Source organism: Epinephelus lanceolatus, chromosome 1 (genome assembly GCF_041903045.1).
Source record: "Epinephelus lanceolatus isolate andai-2023 chromosome 1, ASM4190304v1, whole genome shotgun sequence".
NCBI lineage: Eukaryota > Metazoa > Chordata > Actinopteri > Perciformes > Serranidae > Epinephelus > Epinephelus lanceolatus.
Genome location: NC_135734.1, coordinates 27,195,525 through 27,216,608, shown reverse-complemented (window position 1 = coordinate 27,216,608; position 21,084 = coordinate 27,195,525). Strand labels below are relative to the sequence as shown.

Genomic DNA, 21,084 nt, shown 5'->3' with positions numbered 1-21,084 from the left:
TGTAAACACTCATAGTCAAATGCAGAGGGCTTTATTACATGAAAGTAAGGTACATACAAAATTTCAAGTAACAAAGAAAGTGTTCTTGGGTCAACAAGTCAGATGTAACTCTATACCTTCATAGTCACAGCAAGCCATATTCTGCATCAGCACTTGAAGGGCCCTCAGCCCTCCGCCTCATGTAAAAAAAAAAACACAATGATGTCACTGACCACATACTGATTGTCATCACACTGCTGGTATGGTCCAATTGTACGGCTAGCACAAATGAACACTGAGGTGTGCAGGTTTATGGTAACTTAAAAAAGCACAGTGCTGAAGAGAGATGATACAACATTTGAAACCACAGAAGTTTAAATTACCTGATGTGATCTATGGTTTTGAGTGACTGCTCTTTATGACCTAACTACATTTGTTTGATTTTTTTTCTCCTCTACTTTCTACAGACAACAACTCAGTTAGCTTATTCCTGACTCTATGTCATGATAAACTACTTTAAAGTTACGCCCCACCCACTTTATTGAGAGCTACATCAGAACAATATAAAAACAGCTGAAGTTAATCAAAGAGCATTGAAAAAAAAACACACACGAGGGCATTACATAGGACTCCTGTTGAACATGGAATAATGTTTTGTATGGTGAGCATCCACCAACAGCAAAATTATGGCCACATTCTGATTACTGAACTGGACTTTAAATGTGAGGATATGTGTGTTTGAATTGGTGTATCTCTGTTCTTGTGTGTGATGTGATGGATGCATGAAAGAAAGGTAAATGTGGAAGTCTACTTCAAAGTGTACGGCACAAAATCACATTACTTCAGTACACACTTAGGGGCATTCATGGTGAGGGAATTTAAAGAGCTGGGTGTCATGTGAATCAAAAACATACTTGACTGTTTAGCATCATCTGCAGGGGTGTGATCAGATAGGCGGGTGGGGCAGGGAAAGAGTTTACTTGGCGTTGGTAGAGCTGCTGAGCATCTTGCGGACAGCCTGGGCGATAGCGTCACGGTCGATGCCATAGATCTTGAGCAGCTCGTGTGGTTTGCCACTGCGGGGGACGTGAGACACGGCCAGACGATGCAGATTGAAGCCAGACTCATTGACCAGTGCTGAGGACACTGCCTCCCCAAGGCCGCCTGTGGAACAACAATTCATCACATGAGGGAGATGCAAAGAGAAGACAAATCCTCCTTGAAAGATGGGGGACACACAGTTGTCTCACTGACAACAAAATGAGGCTGTGTATAATCATAAGGTCATTACATGTACAGCAAACAGAAGGCATGAGAAAACACTACAAACATGTTAAATCTAAACATGTAACCGTGACCACTGTAACCAAATCTGGTCCAAATGTAAAATGACCGAGATTTCCAACATCAGACTGATGCCAAAAGTCCTTTGTCTAGTCAAGTCCATGCCATCACCCATCCCCTTTCTCTTAACAGGCATAGGGCATGGCTGTCTGTGCTATCTAGGTCACACAGAGCCCCATGGGCACATGCTCAGTTAAGGAAATCTGACAGCACTCTGCCTCTCTGGCTCTCGCACTTACAAAATGCAACACAATACCAATACCTTGCCCACAATGAGGGCACTCAACAGCCAGCCTCCCCTCGGCCAATAAGCAAATGCCACCACATCGCGTCTCTGTTGCTAGACCAATGAAAACATGCCACCACAACACACCCGAGGACACGGACCAATGACAGGGCCCCAGCTGCATTATGCTGAAAAGCGTGTCGCTGTAAAGGTTGGTGGTGTGGTCATACAATATGCAGAAGCTGAGCGATGTGTGAGGAATTATTATGGAAACCTACCTTCGTGGTAGTGGTCTTCCACGGTGAGGATTCGTCCCCTGGTGGCACGTGTGTGGTCGATGATGGTTTTGATGTCCAGTGGTTTGATTGTGAAGACGTCAATGACCCTGATGGGCATCCTCTCTGGAAATTCAGTTAATTCAGTTGAGGAATACAATGTATGATTTGATGCTGGTAATGATGACACATTGTTAGCACATGTGCATATCAAAGTGCTCTGAAGTTTAGTTATAAAGTAAAACCCTCACTCATCACTGTAGGCTTTATTCCAGGGCTGGTTGGCCATCTCTTTCATAGGCTCCATCATCACTATGTGTTCATTTATAAAGCCATAGTCAGTAAACTCCCATCATACATTAGCACTTTGCCTCAGCAGACATTTGACTGTAGCTGTAGTCTGTGATCTCAAGGTTTAGTCATTTTGTGTTCCTTGTGCACAGATTGAACTGAGAAAGAAAGTATTTCATGTGCCCTGCTCCTCTCACTTGGAGTGGCCTTCAAGAATATTTGTGACAAAGAGAATTGGTCTCTGTCTGATTTTAAAGCTCTCATAAGTGCAAAGGTGAATGAATTGGGTAGTGCTTGTCAGCGTGTCCATTGTAGGTATTTTAGCATCTCAACATGTTAATATATATCTTCTGTGTTTTTGTTGTGGTTGTTTGTAACTTTTTATGCTAATGTCTTGGCCAGGCCTACCTTGAAAAAGAGGCTGTTGATCGCAGTGGGACTTACTTGGTTATATATGGGTTAAATAAAATAAAATAAAAGACATCGCTGCAACTGAGACATGCAATTCAGACACTGGTTCTAAGGCCAGGATGTCATTGTGAATCCAGGTTTTAATCAGTAACTACTGTCTTAAATAACTACAATGCATGTACAAAATATCAATGACATACCATAGATATAGATATTTTTCCACCTCAAATAAGAACTGTCCATGTATGCAAAAGCAGCAAAAAAAAGGCCACAATACATGCAAGGGAAAAAAATCACAGCCAAGGACGCATATTGCTTTTTTTCTGTACACACTAATACTCAGAGCTACAGCCTCTAACACTGAAGAATCTGGTCTTTATCCTGTCTTAGGTTTCATCTCAACAAGGTTAAAGGTCTCGTGTGCGGGATTTAGTGGCATCTAGCTGTGAGGTTACAGAACTGAACTTCCTCCATGTGCCAAGCATGTAGGAGGACTTCAGTGGCTGATTAAAAAACACGAATAGCCCTATCTAAAGGCAGTGTTTGGTTTGTCCATTCTGGGCTACTGTAGAAACAACATGGCAGACTCAGTGGAGGAGGACCAACTTAGTATGTAGATGTAAACGGCTCATTCTAAGGTAATGAAAATACAGCAATTCTTAGTTTCAAGTGATTGTTAACTATTGAAAACATAGTTATAAATATGATATACCATTTCTTCTAATAGATGCCCATAAATCCCACACACTTGACCTTTAAGATACAGTTTATTCAAACAAATATAATATTCTGTGTTAGTCCTGATAAACATTGACCAATCATCGTGTATGGTCATTCAGTATTTGATTAAAGAATATTGTATTTTTATCTGTTGGATATGTTGCATGTGATATGGTGTGGTATATATCTTGTGTTCTTACGATCCAAAGCAGTATTTTGTGTACCGTACCTTTCTTTAAATGATCAGCTGCAGCCAGGGCCTCTTGCAAAGTCACTCCAGCTGCCACCACAGTCACCATGTCCTCTTTGCTCTGGTACACCACCTGACAAAGAGAAAAGGTAGCATCTTCTGTTTCAGGTTGCAGCGTCATCAGTTCTTGGTTAATTTTGTAGCAATGGTTTTCTGTTTTTTTGTTTTCCTTTAATTATCTCAACAGCTATGTGAGCGCAAAGAAAAGTCTCACCTTAGCCTGTCCAACATGGAAGTCCTCATTGCTGTTATAGATGATGGGGCTGTCTTGGCGGCTGGTTCGGATGTAGCAAACACCCTTTTTGAAGGAAAACATGGCAATCATCACTGGGATATTTTGACAGCACATACGCTGTTATGCCAATAAATAAATAGAACAGATTCTGTAGGAAAGCAAGAACACTGCATTTATATACCTTTGTGGTTGCAGCCAGTTCCACAGCCTTCTCTGTGGACACACCGTCACAGGGATAAAAAATGGTCGATGAGGGAAGAGCCCTGAACATAGCCACATCCTCCAGACCCATCAGAGTGGGGCCTTCCTCTCCTGCAATATGCACATTTAGAGTTGATTTCATACGTCAGATATTCAGGAACTCTTCAAAGGTTATTGAGAGGTCAGGTGAGTTGATGCATGCACATCCACAGACATTAAGCCAGACTTTGCATGCAGTATACCTGCACTAACAGAGGGACACCTGGCCCCCTGTTGACAGCTTCCAGGGCAGACAGGAAGGGAGAAAAAGGGGAGGGTTGAGTACTAGCTGTGAGGCCAAAGGGGTTACATACAGCAAGGAAAAGACAGGATTAGAGGAACAGTGAGGAAGGACTGAAACACTCACAGACACACAGATCATTCTTTTCACCATACTGTGAGTATTGTGGTGTTGTATAATGTCTGGCTTCAGTGTGAGGGGGATCAAGGTGAATTTTGTGAGGGTGTGGGTGGGTATGGTGTACAAGAGGTTCTGTGGTGCGCTTGGCTCATTGGCAGTGGTTTACTAACCAGTGGACAGGCCGCAGTGGGAACCACACAGGTTGATGTTGCTCTCTGAGATGGCGGCCATGCGGATCTGGTCGTAGGCCCGGATGAGAAAGGAAGCAAGAGTGCTGGCAAACGCAACGTTCCTCTCGCGGGCAGCAGTTCCCATGGCAACACTGACCTGGGAAAGGAATGTATTGTTTCTTAGTAGCTATACAACATCGCAAGAGATACAGTATAACCTTCCACAGGTGCCACACATGCTTGATCCCCAGAAGATCACCCATAGGGTCAAATATCTGCGGCACAAACCATATCCTAAAGCCTCTTTGAAGCAAAGACCATGGTAAGTCAACAGTCAATGAGAAGAGTTTTCCCCAAAGCTCCTGAGCTTATCTTACCATATGTGTGGAATCAGTAGCATGCCTCCTCTTACAAATAATTTCCTTTGTCCTGTCTCTAAAACTTTCCCTGATCCCACAACTTCTTTCCTTGCTTTGTCGAAAGCAACAGCTAAGTATCCATGAAAGTGAAAATGTGATGTTAGATAAATTCTTTCAGATACAATCAAAGAAAGCAAACTACTTCTTTGAAGGCTGCATTTGAACTTGTTTCATCCAAACAAAGACAAGGATGTCATTACTAATAAATGCGTACAATAAAAGTACAATTATCCGTTGATATCCGAACGGCTTTTATATAAAGACATTTTGCCATTTGACTTTTCTCATGTATTCAGCCAGATGGTCCCACCCTCTGCACTGATTAATATTTTACCTCTGACTACACTTGTCATGTCTGCTTATGATCACACACATGCCTGACCTACATTGGAGTTGGCTGCTGCTGAAGCCATAACAGCATAAGGAATTCACGTCTGATCGCCTCTGTCCAAATTATTAATGTGAGCTCAGATAAAATAATGACAGAGGCAAATAGAGATAAAGAAGGGAGGGCTAGCGGCAGCAGCCACATCGGCCATAAGAAGGCAAATTTGGTGGTGTCTTTGCCTGTCCTTACATTATGGATAGACACATCATGTATAATTAAGTAACACAGGCTCAGACTCACAGCTGTGCGATGTAGGCTTGGACGCATATCCAATCAGAGCTGCGAAAGAACAATGTACTCAGCAAAATCCCCACATTACAGACAGAGATAATGAGCTCTAAAAAAAAATAAGAGTGAGCAATATAACCAAAAATACCAGACAGAATATGGACGGCTAGGTCTTAAAAATATCCTGTTGAAATAGGTTTAATTCTGTAGATTCATGAGGGATTGTACCATGTTCTGCTGAGCGACGTAACACTCCACAAAGCGGTTGGGATGCTCATTCTTGAAGATCTCTGAGTAGGTGAGGTTGTTTGTGTCTCCATCAAGGGCCACCACACGTTCATTGTAACGGCCTAACTTGGCCAACGCCATCCCGTATGCCTTCCGTGTGGAGATCTATAAAGAAAGAGAGATGTAACAAAGGTTGTTGGTTCATCTTTACAAAGAATTTGTGCAGACACTTTGTGAACATACTTGAGAACAGAGACAAACCTTTTCTCCAGGCTTGTAGTTGGGTGCGCTCGGCATCCTGATGTTCCTCAGGCTGACCGGTGGGGAGTCCTCCATGGGAGATGGAGGGTACAGATGCTTTGTGCTGTTGACGATGCGGCTCTGCAGCTCCTTGATCACCATCTCGGCCATGTCTTTGGGCAGAGGTTTGGCATGCCACCCCATTTTATCCTCTGCAGCTGAAACCACGTAAACATATGTAGGCATCACGTTGAATGATAAAAACAAAGTTCGATGAATGGGTTACACACTTAAGCTTGTTGTGTAATATGCACTAGAGTGAGAGATGCATTTGCAGATGAGGGGTGAACAATGATGGACAGTTACCTGGTATGCCTTTGCCCTTGATGGTTTTAGCAATGATGGCAGTGGGCTGATGACGTGGTTGGCTCAGAGCCTTGCAAAGCTCCTCCACACTGTGTCCATCCACAATGATGGCATGCCAGCTACACACACACACACACACACACACACACACACACAGGTTTACTAAGGTAACTTCACATTCATTTCCTGGAGACTTACCTTAACCCTCTAACCCCTGACCCCTAACCCTGGCCTTAACCTATCCCAAACCTTAACCTAACCCTAACCCTAACCCTAACCACTCACCTGAAAATAAGACACATTTTTTGTTCCTAATAGGGCAAGCAGTGCCCAAACAACTGGTCTATAGTCTGAAATTTGTGCCTGAAGGTATTCATAACCCCCTCCCCCACAGTATGCTTAACAAATAAAGATGACGTGGATACACACTACTGCAGTGTTGCAATAATTATGGATGGACATTAGATAATACGTGTATTACACCACCATCTACATCGACTTTATTTGTTGTGTAAGATTTGAGAATGAGGTCTGTTTTTGTTTTACTGGCCTGTCAAAAGCAAATAAGATTCTCCTTGTTCGCAAAATGACCTCCATTTATGCTGATTTTTTGTGGTTGGATGACCATGAAAAATTCAAGTTAGAAAAATTCAAGAACTTTTATTTTGATAGACTTTTTTTGCCAGGCTTTTGATAAAGGGCAGAGTACTTTGTTTGGCTCTGCACCTTGTAAGATAACAGTTATTTTGGATTGATCACTGCAACGATATTGTAATGGTGTCCTGTAAACCCACGAGGGTTGTGCACATGTTTGTGTGCATGACACAAAAATAAAGAAATCAAATCAAATTAAAAAAAAAAAAAAATCTTCCAACACAGCATGAATAGTACATCAACGCCCTCAGTCTGCGCTGCAAAATTAATTTTCACTGTTACCCAAAAGCTTCACAGCGTTTCTGATATTTCTCCACGTGATGCTGCAGGGGTGCAGGGTCACTTTGGCCCAGACGGTTGATGTCCATGATGGCCACCAGGTTGTCAAGCTGGTAGTAGGAGGCGAACGACATGGCCTCCCAGACAGCACCCTCTGACATCTCGCCATCCCCCAGCAGGCAGAACACGCGGTAACTGAGAACAGGGTGAGATTATACGATTAGAGTGTGTGTGTGTGTGTGTGTGTGTGTGTGTGTGTGTATCTGTGTGTGTGTGTGTGTGTGTGTGTGTGTGTGTGTGTGTGTTCGGATGAGGGTGGGGCGCAAATCTCACGAAAATGTTCTCTGACACTTTTCCAGTGAGATTGATTCTTTCTGTTATCTGACAGCTGAGTTGTTAACAGGCTGTGACGTGATGAAATCCTCCTGAGGCCCTTAAAGGTGTGGCTGCCGAGTTTCATACCTGTCTCCCATAGGAGCCCCACAGAGTTATATAATGGGACATACTATCCTCTTATTTTATGAACAAGAATATGCATTTTCTGGCTTAAATTGTTAAATGTTACCAAATGGGTTTGAACTTCTTCTATATACACTGTTTCATTCAATGTTTTATTTTTTGTGTTGCCATTACAAAGGAAAAAATAATGAGGGAAAAAGGAATCAGTTTGTGATAATGAATCAGAACAACAGACTAAGAAAACAATTCTTAGTTGAAAGCACAATGCCCAAATTTGATTCTGAGATCAAATTAGCTTGCACAGTAAAAATAACTGAGATATGACTGCTGGGCCTGTGATTATTAGAGCAGAAGAATCGTGAAAGCAGAGCATGCCGCAGCACACACCCACAGAAACTGAAAAATCCTAATCACTGAACACTCAAAAGAGGCATGATGCAGACCTTAAATTTAAATTAAGAAAACCCAAAAGTGTTTTATGCATCAAGTAAAGCCAGTTTTTACATTTTAAATGCATGTATAAAATCTAAAATGCAAATGAACAAGAAAAAGTAAATTCATATAAAGCAACTACAATGGTTAAACCACAGCCTTTTTTTCATTCGTGTGTGTGTCCATATATATGAAAGGTTACCTGGACTTGTCAAAGTATTTCCCAGTGTAAGCCATTCCACAAGCCACGCCAAGACCCTGCCCCAAGGAGCCAGTCGCGACATCCACAATTTGCTGCTTCTGAAATGCACACAACATACACACACACACACACACACACATACATACACAGCATTATTGGTATACTGTTTGTGCTCCATGAGATGATTCCCCCCGTGTGGTCTACGCTATGTGACAGCTTACAGGGGTTGGGTGGCCCTCCAGGGTAGAGTCAACCTGGCACAAACTGAGGAGCTCGCTCTCCTTCAGGAAGCCTGTCTCAACCCACATGGAGTACAGGGCCGGAGCAGCGTGACCCTGTGGAAGAAAAAAATTCAACAATATCTTAATAAGTAATTCAAGAAAAATGTCAAATTCTGTGTGGCATTTGGGCACAAACAATAATCAGAAAAGAAGGCCTCCTGTTCAGACGATGAGCGCTGAGCGACTCTTACCTTGGACAGGACAAAACGGTCGCTGTTGAAGTTCCTCGGGTCATCAGGGCGGTACCTCATGGTATGGAAGTAAAGCACAGACATGATTTCTGCCACGCTGCAGCATGATGTGGGGTGTCTGCACGACAGAGGAGACGGCGTGTTACCCATATGTTAGACATAAGTATACACATATGCACACAGGAATGTAAAGTAACCACAGAGACCTATATATTTTATTATTAGATCATATAGTCAGAAATCTGTTCCTATGAATACCACTATGTACACTGTTACAGATGGAAGTCTGATAATCCTGTGCTGTTTTTGCAGAGTTGTGTCCATAGAGGCAGCTTTTTTGGTAACCAATGACCAGACACAAGCAAAAAGACCAATAACTTCTTTTATTTTAAAATGTCACATAGCCTTTGACACCTCAAAATACTTGTTGGACCAGCAACTACATTGGAAATGCATTGAAATACACTGCATAAAGACCATTCGTGGTGCCAATAGAGCCAGTCACAGAGCTCTGTGGGCGGCATGCTGTGTATCTCATTCGAAGGCCCTCAGCTGATTCGAAAAAAAAAAACTGGCGGCAAATGCAGTCAAAATGAGAATAAATTAATATATATATATATATATATATATATATATATATATATTACTTTGCTAAACAGTCATTACATAGAGCCATCATATTAAATATCCCGCCAAAACCTTGCCACCACATGCTCCATCCAGTGCAAGAAGTGCAAGTATTTTGGCGCGCAGATATCAACGGCTGGTTATTGGCCTTTCAACAAGCACCTGTCAGAAGGATTTTAATGCAATAAAATCCTTCTGACAAGAGCTACTTGGTGTGCAAATCTACTTGTTCCAAGTCTGCCAGATATTGCTTCGATCCAATTTTTTATTAACACTCCTTTGAATATTGGCCTTTCCCATGTATAAAAGTATTGGAGTTTTTTGCTCAGTAATGTAAAAATAATACAAATGTAAATGTTATTTGCCATTTTAACCCAGCCTTTAGTCATTGATACTGATAAGGCTCTGAATATTTAAGGTTAAGTAAAATTTTGTCAACTGGTATTCAGTAGTCTCTTTGTTCCCATCAGTGTCTGATAGACACTGCAGGAAGGTAGAATGGGGAGTTGAGCTCTGATGTGATAACTGCCCTGATTCTTGAAATATACAGACAGACAACTGTGGGCTTTGCGCAGCTTCACAAATAGTGAGGATTCTGATAATCCCCATTATTTTACTGATCTCTACAGAGACATTTCTCTTGATTTTTTTAGATTGTGATAGCATGCATTGAACAATGCATCAGTAATCTTTAACATAAGAACATGGGAAACAAGATTTCAGTTTATCCAAAACATTTCCAAAGTCATTTTCTTGCAGCAACCATGCAACACGCAAATCAGTTTGCAACGCACAATCCCCCCAGCATGTCACATGGTAGTCTATCATGCTATACTGTATGTAAGGGTCATATTACTGTTCCAAAGTCAGAAATCAAACACTATATTTATCCTGCAGGCAAAGTGAATACAAGATTTTGAAATAAGATCAAAAACCATGTACATTTTTCTTCAGAATATAAAAATCTACCCATCTGAAAAAAATCAGTTATTCACTTTTAATGTCAGCTGTGATTTAAGTGTCTTATATTTATGTATGTAAACTACTCTTAAATTGATAAACTGAGGATATTTCTGCAACATTGTGTCATATGTTATGCCATAAATGCTCTATAAAGAAAAATAAAACAGAAATTGTGCAATGCAGATACTCGTTTCATTCATTCAATTGATAGGGGCTTGTGAGCCGACATACTGAACAACATTTGTTGATGTTAAATTTAATCTGCCAGTTGACCAGGGGAGGAGAACAAAGGCAGAACATGCTGTTCCTTTGGCCCTGACTCTATGTGCATCTGCACATGCATGTATGCAGCTCAGCAGATGTGACTGTTGCTGCTCATCTATGCATGCTGCAGAGAAATATTAACTTTGTGCTTTATTTTCCACACATTTTGTGCATCTGCATTGCATCCACACTATTGAAGCTCATGTCTGAGAGTCATTGGGGGCAACTCACCCGCTGCCTGCTGCAGTTGTTGCCTTGATGGAGTTGATTCGGAGGCGGTTGGCGATGTTCCTCAGCGCCTGCACTGTCTGCTGGTCAGGTTTGTGGTAATCCTCCATGAAGGCAAAATGTCAAGTTCCTCAGTACCAGAAAAGTGGACCAACTACGATCCTCTGTTGAGTTTGTGTGTTTTAAGTGTGTGTGTGTGTGTGTGTGTGAGAGTGAGGGGTTTCCAATGCACAGCACCTGTGGGTGTGTGAGTGTGTGTGGCTTGTGTGAGGACCAGAGAGAAAGAGAGAGAGAATGAAAGAGAAGCTGGATTTATCCTGTCAGATGTGCAGACACATAGATGCACAAGGACACACTGCACACAGACACACACACAGACTCACACACACACACACACACGGAGGAGGAAGGGAGGGGGAATCCAGTGACGTGAGCTGGGTGTTGCTGCTAAAAATGAGTGCCACTCATTTCATTGGCTACTGTGTGACTGGGATGGTGGAGGTGTGTCACAGTTTGATGTGCAGTAGCGTGTGTCTGTAGGGAGGGGCTCGATAATTGGGAGGAGGAGGAGGAGGAGGAGGAGGAGGAGGAGGAGGAGAAGGAAGAGGAGGAGGGGCAGTTGAAGCATCTCACTCTGATTCACTTTGGCTGTACTGTCTAAACCAATAATTCAGATCTTGATGGTAGGTGTAAATGTGAGCATGAATGGTTGTCTGTCTTTATGTGTCAGCCCTGTGATCGACTGGCGATCTGTCTACCCCGCCTCTCGCCCAGTGTCAGCTGGCACCGGCTCCAGCCCCTCGTGACCCATTAGTATATAGGAGGGTATAGCTGATGGATGGATGGTTGATTGTTCTTTGTCATTCACTGAGACCAAACACATTCTTATTGCCAAAGGCCATATTTAGACAGACCCAAACATGCTTTTGTAAGAAATTTAACAGTAAGTAGAGATGATGGATGTGAGAGACAAATATAACTTAAAGAAGGAAAAAAAGGAGAGACAGCAGGGGTGTAACTTTGGTTTGAGAAGGGAGGGGGGCAATAAAATAGGGGAAAATTTGGGATTTGAATCCAAGTTGCTGCATTTAACATGCATATGATAACTAACACAAAATCTGAAACAATTATGTTGGTCATCATGCTAAATGCTGCTATAATAGTACTGAATATGCTATATTTGAGAAACCTCTGTGGCATTTCTTTTGAGTGTATCCTCCTGAGACTCGAACTTTTGTTTGGTATGCATTTTTATTTTCTCCTAGCTATTTGGGATCAGTAGGACCTGATAAGTATAAAAAACAAAACATTGTCAATGATAATAAAGTCCCACCAATAAAGTCCTGATGTCTTCAAATGAGTACTTCCTATTTAAAGTGTCTTATCTTGTTACTGTTGCTAAAATTGGTCAAATGTGTTGCCATATGAAAATATAGATGTTAATAATGATAAATAAACAAGTTTCAGCCATAACATGTGATCAGGTTTTGTGCCATGTCCACTTTTGTGTCAGGATTGGCTGCAGACTGACTTGGCAGAGATGGCTGGCATCTTTTTATTTATTTATTTTTTTTACATGGATTAGTGTATTGTGCTCTTACTAACACTAGATGGCACAAAAGGTGTCCATGAACAAGGTCAACGGGTCCAAGTTAGGAAAAGTGAAGTATAAGGTGCGGTATGCCCAAAATGTGATCTCCTTGTATGAAGACACAGGGTCTCAGGAGGATATCAGAGCCAAATCAGCAGCTTAGTTCATCTTCTCAGCCAGAATATGACAGCTGGTCAGACAGTAGCATAAAGCATGATTACTGTGGTTAAAAAAATATAAAGGCTATACCTGTAGCCTTTAGTGGTGGGACATTGAAAAGAAGAGTACATGTCTCCCCTGTCCTCAGTGGAACTTGCACCTCAGAAAGACAGAACAAAAGAGAAAATTTGAGAGATATAGAGCAAGCGAATTTGAATGATCACAATCTACAAAAAACAACATAAATTCATATTCCACAAAAATCAATACCTAAACATTTCTTTTTACACAAGTCCAAACACCAGCTCAGTCAGCAGAACACTGTCATAAGACGAGATGAACTTCTCCACATCATTCATCATACTGTTATCATTTTAATCAGGTTTTAGTGTCGGCTTTCACCATGCTGATGATAATTCAGAGATAGAAAGAGACGAAGAGGAAGATGAGCACTATATCTCACTCATCAGTTAAAATATTTATTCTTTATTTTTGTTAACTGTTTGTTTTCCTGTCCGCCACCCTGTAACTAGTAAAGTACATAGCACAGCATATGTTGTATAGTGAAAGGCCTGCACTGTGGTGTAGTAATGTCCAAGCGATCTATTCCCGCCATGTTCTTAATGTATTTATATTATGAAACGTTATGTAATCTGCTTTGGCAATGCTGTATTTAGTTATGGTCATGCCATCAGAGCAAATGTAAATCTGAGACAGGAATAAAGAGACAGTGTGTGAGAGAGAGAGACAGAGAGAGAGAAGGAGGGAGAAAAAAAGTAAGTTCCCGCCACTCATATTTCTGTCTGCCTTCTGTTTCACATCCTGATACTCAGTGGGTTTTATGACTCTCACTCTGAGAACACTGTGTTCTTTCCACAGAAACCCTCGGCATCAGACCTGGTGGACCACATACACAGACATGCTTGGACCTCACTACCCAGAGCTTTTTATACTGTACCTGGAGGGTAAAAGAGATGTAGTACAATAGAGTACAGTACAGAGAGCTTCTATTAGAGCTGCTGCCTTAAACAATGAATGAATGAAACATCCAAAATAATTTTCCTTTCTTTAAAGTCTAAGATGACCTATTAATAAATTTTGACTTTGTAATAGATACAGCACAGCAGCATCATGCTACACCAAATATACAGTGCACATGTACCCCTTTAATTTTCATTTAATCATATTGCGTGACATTAAATATGAATAAAATCTAAGGTCATTTTACTCACACTGTATGCAAACTGTAAGTTTAAAAAAAAAGGGGAAAAATTCCATTTATATTGAAATAAAATCACAGATAAGTGTTTTTTTCAACAGTTTGCCAGCATGTTGGAAATTTGCAGCCTCTGCACAAACTTGCATAAAACAGCTGCTGGGATTATCAGCACGGAGAGAGCTGGCCTGCCATCTAGAGGATAATCTTTGATGCTACATTTGACCTCTTTCTGCTGGTCACCTGCTGAGCATAACATGGGAAGAAAATCGATAGAATATGAGCCAAATTAAAACTTTTTGGGTAAATTATATACATATATTTTACAGACATTAAGTGACTGAATGACTGGGTTTATTTAGAAAAATAGGGGCAACATTTATTTGGATGATATCACAAATCCAGACATGTGGAGAGACATGTTCACTTTAATTTTGAGCATGTGCTACTCATGTTTGAGTGTGTGTGTGCCTTAGGATGTCAGTGTGTTTCCGAGCTGTTTAAAGCAGCAGTGCACCATGAGTGATGAGCTGAGGAAAATGCTCACAGATTAGAGTTGTCTCAGTCTGCTGATGTGGTACAGTCCAGAATCCTCCACTGGACAGAAGAGAGGGGTGGTGTCAGAATTCCTGTACAAGAGTGCAAAGGCAATCAAAATAACATAAGCACATTTTAATGAACACAAACTGTCAAATGCCTTTTAAGATTGCAGGCCAGTCTATTTTATTAGATCTGTGATAGATTAATCAAACAACATTTTCTTGGCATAAAAAGGTCAAAGAAAACAGGAACACAATAATCAGGGAGGCATTATAGGGCAAAAGCAGCTGGACATAATCCTGCATGTGTTACATGAGCATTCGCTGTGTTACATTACTCCATTTTGACCGGCCTTTTGTTACAGGCCTGTTGTATTCCAAAGATTAAACACCAGAGGACACTGTCTCCCCATAAATGTAGGACGACAGCTCCTACTGATGCTTTATCGGATCATTCCATCCACTTTATTAGCCAATAACTGAAGTAGTAAAAACCTGTTAGAACTGTAACATATTTCAGCAGAGAGGAGTTTTAAAATTAATCACTTATGAGGACAATTAATACTGAATCAGTACTGAGGGCAAATGTATTTTGAGCCATATCCTTACTGAATGAAACCAAATGTGTGCAGATGTAAAGTTTTGGGGAGCAGTGACAACAAATCTAAGTGTCAGCTGAGCTTGTGTGATGGTGACACGTGCGCTCTGAGCGTCATTGCTGCAAATCATCGCCCTCCTCTCCTGCCCCTCATTCATTTTCCTCTGCACCTCTTCAGCTCATGCAATCATCTCTGTGGATCCCTGCCCTTTGCTGTGGCTGGGAGGTCACGTCCCAGCACCTCCGTGCTCACAACCATGGTGATGCCATCTCTTGAGCCCCCCTCGCTCCACACACACACACACACACACACACACTGCTCTCCTGGTTCCACCGACATTGTCCTTCTCCCAGTTTCCAGCAACTCCTCTGGGCTCCTGGGTCCTGTCAGAAAAGCTTTTCTTCACAGAGCCCCACAGGTGCCAGCCAATGGCAGCCTGGGAAGAAGATGCCACGTGATGGTGCGCAGCCAATGTCAGACACCCACAGCTGCACACTTCCTGGAGGGAAAGTACATTCAGAGAGCATGAATGTTTCTATTTTTAATCTCTCTGGCAGAAAAAGAGGAGCAAAGCAACCACTTTTGAAACAATGCCTTAATATAACACAGAGCATGTGTGCGGCTCTTCCAACATGATGCAGGTAAACAAAAAATGGACCCAGCGTTACTGGGCTTGAATGATTAATATGATTTTAGAAGCAGCACAAATGCAGATACACAGCACACATATACAGGCCTACATATATGAGCACATGCAAGTGGGCTTGCTGATGTGCACACACGCAAATGAACTCAGGAATAGTCTCACACTCATATGCGTACAATCTTACATCCATGAATCTTGGTACATTGCTTTAATGCCAGTTGCTCCTTCAGGCTCAAGCCTCTTCCACTCTGCTCTTATCACTCCATTTCCTTAAATCGCTCTGCAGTCACCATGATGACATACTGCTTGCCCTATCTGAGAGCTGTCCATCACCCAAAGGCCCCACCCCCTGATAATGCATGAGACAAGAGCATAGGATTTATGATTGAATTATCAGCAGAGCTTTTATATATCATATAGCTGTTCGCAGCTGGACTGGGCGATCATCCTCGAAGTAAAGGGTCTGGATTGTGTTGAAGGCACGTGTAGGAATAAAAAGGATAACACCTGGTCAGGACATAGAGGAGCCATCAGTGAATAAGCGAGGTAATCAAAGCAGAGTGGATACTGGAACTATTTGAAGATGAGAGCTATAAAGCTCCAGATGAGCTTTAGATAAGCAGAGAGAGCAGATGAATAGAAACAAAGACAGAAAGGAAGAATCAGAGAGGAGAGTAGAGTGTGCGAGCAGGGGTTAAGGCTGAGCGTGTGTTGTGGGCTCAGCAGTGAAGTTGATGATGCACTGGGAGAACAGTTGCGCTGCAGGGCTTTCAGGCTCCATCACTACTGCTCTCCTTCAAGCAGCTCCACCAACACACTCCCTCTCTCTCTCTCACACACACACACACACACACACACACAAATGTACACACACACACACACATACGCAAATATACACACAGCTCTCTCATAAACATGCAAAAGCACTGATTGTTGCATCAGTGCGTTTGCATCAGTGCCTGCTAACCAGGTTTCATATGCATGGTAAGGCCGGGAAATCAGACATCAAGTCTCACGTGCTAATATTCAGACTCCTTTCAGATATCCTAAACCTTCATCACCACCATATGATTGGGAAAAATCATATGAACTCAGCCTTAGTGAAAATATGAATGGCATTAGAAAGAAAATGGCAGTTTTGCAGCTTATGAGCGAGGCGCTCATATAGCTTTATTGCAATCTGATTTAAAAAGAGCCGCTGAAAGAGGGGGGAGGGAGGAAGAGAGGGGGTGAGGCTGAGGGATAAAGCACAGAGTAAAAGTGCATTTACAAAGAGATATAAAAACATAACAGCTGTCTGAGTGAATTGCATGTGTAAACTCAACACGTTGTGCATTCTTATTGAATCAACACATTGTAATCTTCTTAGAGGTTGGACAAACACAACATTTACACAGGACCTTCACCACCACAGAGCTGAGAGCCAGAGACCTGCCATGTGCAGAACTATTTTTGTCTGATTTGCTTATGCACAGATTACAGACTGCTTAAGACAATGCATCATCACAGGGACCTTCAGAGAAATAAACACTAGGGAAAAAATAGGATTATAATGTTCCTTTCTCTTGTACTGTAAAAGCAGAAAAGTCTAAAACTCTTGTTGTTGAATGTTTCAGTTACAAAGTGAATCACCATGTTTGAATAAAGTTAATTTTGGTTGGAAGAGTTTGGTGGTGTAGAGGGTAAAGAAGCAGATCAAATCAGAGGTGGGGGCAGACTGCTGCGCAGAGCCAAAAGGCATCCGTGGTCCCTGGGGGCCACTGCACCCTCTGTCTGTGTTTTTACTCCATTTTCAGAGAAAATTAACTGCATTGCGCTTTTCTATTAGGGACTACAGACTAGGTTAGTGTGTGTGTGTGTGTGTGTGTGTGTGTGTGTGTGCGTGTGTGTATGTGTGTTGAAGAGAAGTGCAGAGTTTGAACATAATCTCACAAAGAGCACAAACACACACAGACACATGCACATCGGCTATTCCAGGTGAATGAACATCGAAACATTGAACTGTTATTTCCACCATCCTCGCTGCCATACAGCCACCTTTGAAGGGAAATCATCAGTTAAGAGAAAACCAGGTCAAGAACAACAGGAGAAAAGAGCGAGAAAAAAAAGAACATTTCTCAAGGGTGAGGCTGAGAAGAAAAACTAGCAGTGTAGTGTTCCCTAATAAAGTGCAAAGTAGCCTACTGCTAACATCATGTTGATTGTTGAAGTCAGGGTAAAGTGATAACCACCTCAAATATCCTAAATGAGAAGGCCATCAAAACATCAAAAACAACTGAATAGTTTGACAATTTTGAGTATGCTTGCTTGCTTTCTGTCAGGAGTTATGAGAAGAATTGGGTCTTAAATATAAAGCTAGAGGGTTTTAGCTTATCTTAGCATAGGAGGGGGCAGGGGAAATCAATGCCTACCAGCACCTCTAAGAGCCTGTTTACACCTGGTAATAACATGTATCTTGAGCGATATGATCACAAGTGGCCAGGGCTAAATACAAGTGTAAAAGACCACCAGGATGCATTGTGACCCAATCACTCAACCCCTTGCCGAAGTAGTCTGGGACGCATTTGACCACATATCTTTTGTAGTGTAAATGGTAATGTGTTGTGATTCTTACCCAACTTACGGACTGCTTAATCAATGCAGGAAGTGGTGGGCACTAACGCTCTATAACTTGTCCATTTTATGACGAGTTGGATGAAGTGTTGCATGACCATCCATCGTTTTGCGCTATGGAAGGAGACATGTTGAATTTTGCTGGCAGTGATATCTCCAGCTGTACAGACACAACCTCTAACGTGACCAGTGAGCATTCAAGCAAGTAGCTAGCGAGAGCGTGGAGGTAATAACCATGCACGGGGCCCTTTGACCTTCTAGCCTGACAGATGTAAGCAGTAATGAAATCCAAACACAATAGACAGACACAGTTGTGGACTGCAATGTGTCTCTGTCACTGTCCACTTATGTTCTGATCACCAAAATACACATAAATACCAGGTTCAAGCCCTAAAACTCACTAATTAACATCTTATACTATAGCTCATTTATTCAATCAGTACACAGTGGAAGTGTAAAAAAACAGCAAGTTGGCGTGTGTATGGATTAAACAAAAACATATACAACATGTGAGTTAACGACCTTTAGAGGTGCATATTCAGGCTAGTTGTTTCCGCTTGTTTCCAGTGTTTATACTACGCTAAGCTATATCTCCTGGCTCCAACTTCACATTTATTGAACAAAAATGAGAGTGGTGTCAATCTTTTCATCTAACTCTCATAAAAAAAGATATGTGTTTCCCATAGACTTTAGAAAAATAATGGATATAGCCACTGCAACATCACCTACTGGTTTGTAGCCTTGAGTTCAGCATTTTGGCCACCTCCATGTTTTTTTGGGCCAAAAGTGGCCATATTTGGAAGAGAAGGGGGAAGCGAGGGGTGGATCTGATTCATCGACTGTGGTGACACCTCCCAGACAGACTCTCTTTCAAGCGACCCTGCCCCTATTAAAAGCCTAACTTTAAGCCTTAATAACATTTAAACACATAAGTAACACAAAAAATTGCCACAGTACAGTTGTCATGAACGGGGAAATTAGCTATAGAAACCACAACTTTTTTTTGTACCAGGCTGTAAACATGTTTAATTTTGCTGTAAAGTTATCTCCCCTTTGGAGCCTCAAGTGGCCATTGAAGGAACTGCACTATTCCTTTTACACCAAAGGATCAAGTTAGAAATCACGGTTGGTGTCTCAGAAATTGTGCATTTCTTTTTCATTTAATTAAAAAGAATTGTATATTACACATTAAATCATGTTTTAACTGTTTCTCCAAATACATATTAATTACAGAGTGAACAGCACAACAGAAATATCCCTGAGGTGATTACAATTTTGTGAAGCCTGATTATATTTGGTTCTAGACAATGCTGATTAACCACAAACTACACTTCTGAGGCCACAGTTTCTTGTTAATCAAATATTCTATTAATTGCCTTTCAGTCTATGTTGGTGAAGGGGCCATTAAGATCACTGCTCCTTTCTGAAGTGTATTTCCTGAGTGTCTCTTATTTGTCCACCCTTGAATTAGTTAGCCAACAATAGTGCCAAATCATAATTTGACCCTTAAGTACAACATGTACAAAAAATGTGATTAAACCATTTTCTGCCATTTGACACGCGCAGCCACACAATTACCAACAACACACATGTGCACACACTCACACGCACCACTTCATCTGTAGGTGAATAATTCAAGAAGATTCTAGAAGAAACCATTATCCTGGGCAGACAGGTAAGTTGATCCGGTGAGCCTCGTCCCTGCCTCCTCGCCTAGTCGTTCTCCACCTCTCACCAAACACTGCTGCGGTTCACTCGCTGACTGGCCCGCCAGGGAAGAGGATGAGTGGCTTGTGCTCTTTGTTGTCAGCTGGGACATGTAGGTGAAGCAAAAGGCCTCAGCTCAGCTGCTCTACTCTGGCAGGTAGGATTTTCACAGCACTGACAACAATAGCTCAGCAGTTCTGAACTCACTGCTATCTGAGCAAACTACAACTAGAACATTTTATTTTTTACACTGTACTGTGGCTGTGGATATAATGAAAGTCTTACTGGATGTGGTTGGGTCAAATAATTCATGGAAATACTTTATAAAGCCAGTCTTACTTAACAGATGCTGTTTCGTAAGTGCTGGTGTTACTAAAGAGGCTTGACGTAACAAGTGACTGAAGAGTTTTTAAAGGGTCTCCTGGGGGTCAAAGCTATCATTTGGTCATTAGTTTTTCATAAGGGTGGGATTAATGTGTAGCTTTATGCGTGACAGATGTACAAGTGCCTCGTGGTGCTCTTGCATTTGTCAGACTGCCTTTAACCTGACAAATCCCTCTTTTAATGGTACAACAATGTGAACAGTATTGGCTTAAGAGGTTATGTGTCTTACAAAACATCACAAAATTAACCAATGACAGTGGCAATGTATATTTTGTGGTATCTGTATCTGAAGGGAAGTATTCTCTGAAATATAGACGTTTATAGGTATTTTAATCTATGTCTGACCCAAGAACAAGAACTTTAAAGACATTATTTTCAATTTCTGAGAACACTTTTCATGGCAAAGAAAAATGCTTGCTTTATAATATTGTCTCAAATAAATGCCCTACACTTCTCGACACACTTTCCTTTTAAAAAGATAAATAAATAAAGGTAAACAGAGCATTTTGTATTATTGTCGGCCCACAGCCTACCGTCCTATCTGTAATACTCCAGAATCTGCTTGCTCACAAAGACCTGCTGTAACGGGAGAGAGGCAGACCTACATGTGTGTTACAACTATCAGGCAGGGTGGTGTTGACTTACTTTCTCATCACATGCACTTGAGGCAAATGGGAAA

General features: G+C 41.6%; 1 protein-coding gene across 1 annotated transcript; it reads right to left on the bottom strand.

Annotated features, from left to right (window-relative positions):
* Positions 1 to 15: 15 nt before the first annotated feature.
* Positions 16 to 11,291, bottom strand: LOC117256220 (transketolase-like). Its single transcript, XM_033625506.2, has 14 exons — positions 10,955 to 11,291; positions 8,870 to 8,987; positions 8,619 to 8,732; positions 8,398 to 8,495; positions 7,308 to 7,499; positions 6,372 to 6,490; positions 6,027 to 6,223; positions 5,766 to 5,930; positions 4,503 to 4,659; positions 3,913 to 4,043; positions 3,711 to 3,794; positions 3,476 to 3,569; positions 1,828 to 1,950; positions 16 to 1,143 (listed from the first exon to the last, which is right to left on the bottom strand). Exons 1-14 carry the CDS (start codon positions 11,059 to 11,061, stop codon positions 956 to 958), a joined length of 1,887 nt encoding a protein of 628 aa, XP_033481397.1. The 5' UTR covers positions 11,062 to 11,291; the 3' UTR covers positions 16 to 955.
* Between the last annotated feature and the right edge of the window lie 9,793 nt (positions 11,292 to 21,084).

Coding starts and splice junctions, on each gene's coding strand:
- LOC117256220 (XM_033625506.2), bottom strand. CDS start 11,061: ATGGAGGATTACCACAAACCTGACCAGCAGACAGTGCAGGCGCTGAGG. Junction 5,931..6,026: donor ACTACAAGCCTGGAGAAAAG/GTTTGTCTCTGT, acceptor CTTTCTTTATAG/ATCTCCACACGGAAGGCATA. Junction 1,951..3,475: donor AGCTGATCATTTAAAGAAAG/GTACGGTACACA, acceptor CTGAATTTCCAG/AGAGGATGCCCATCAGGGTC.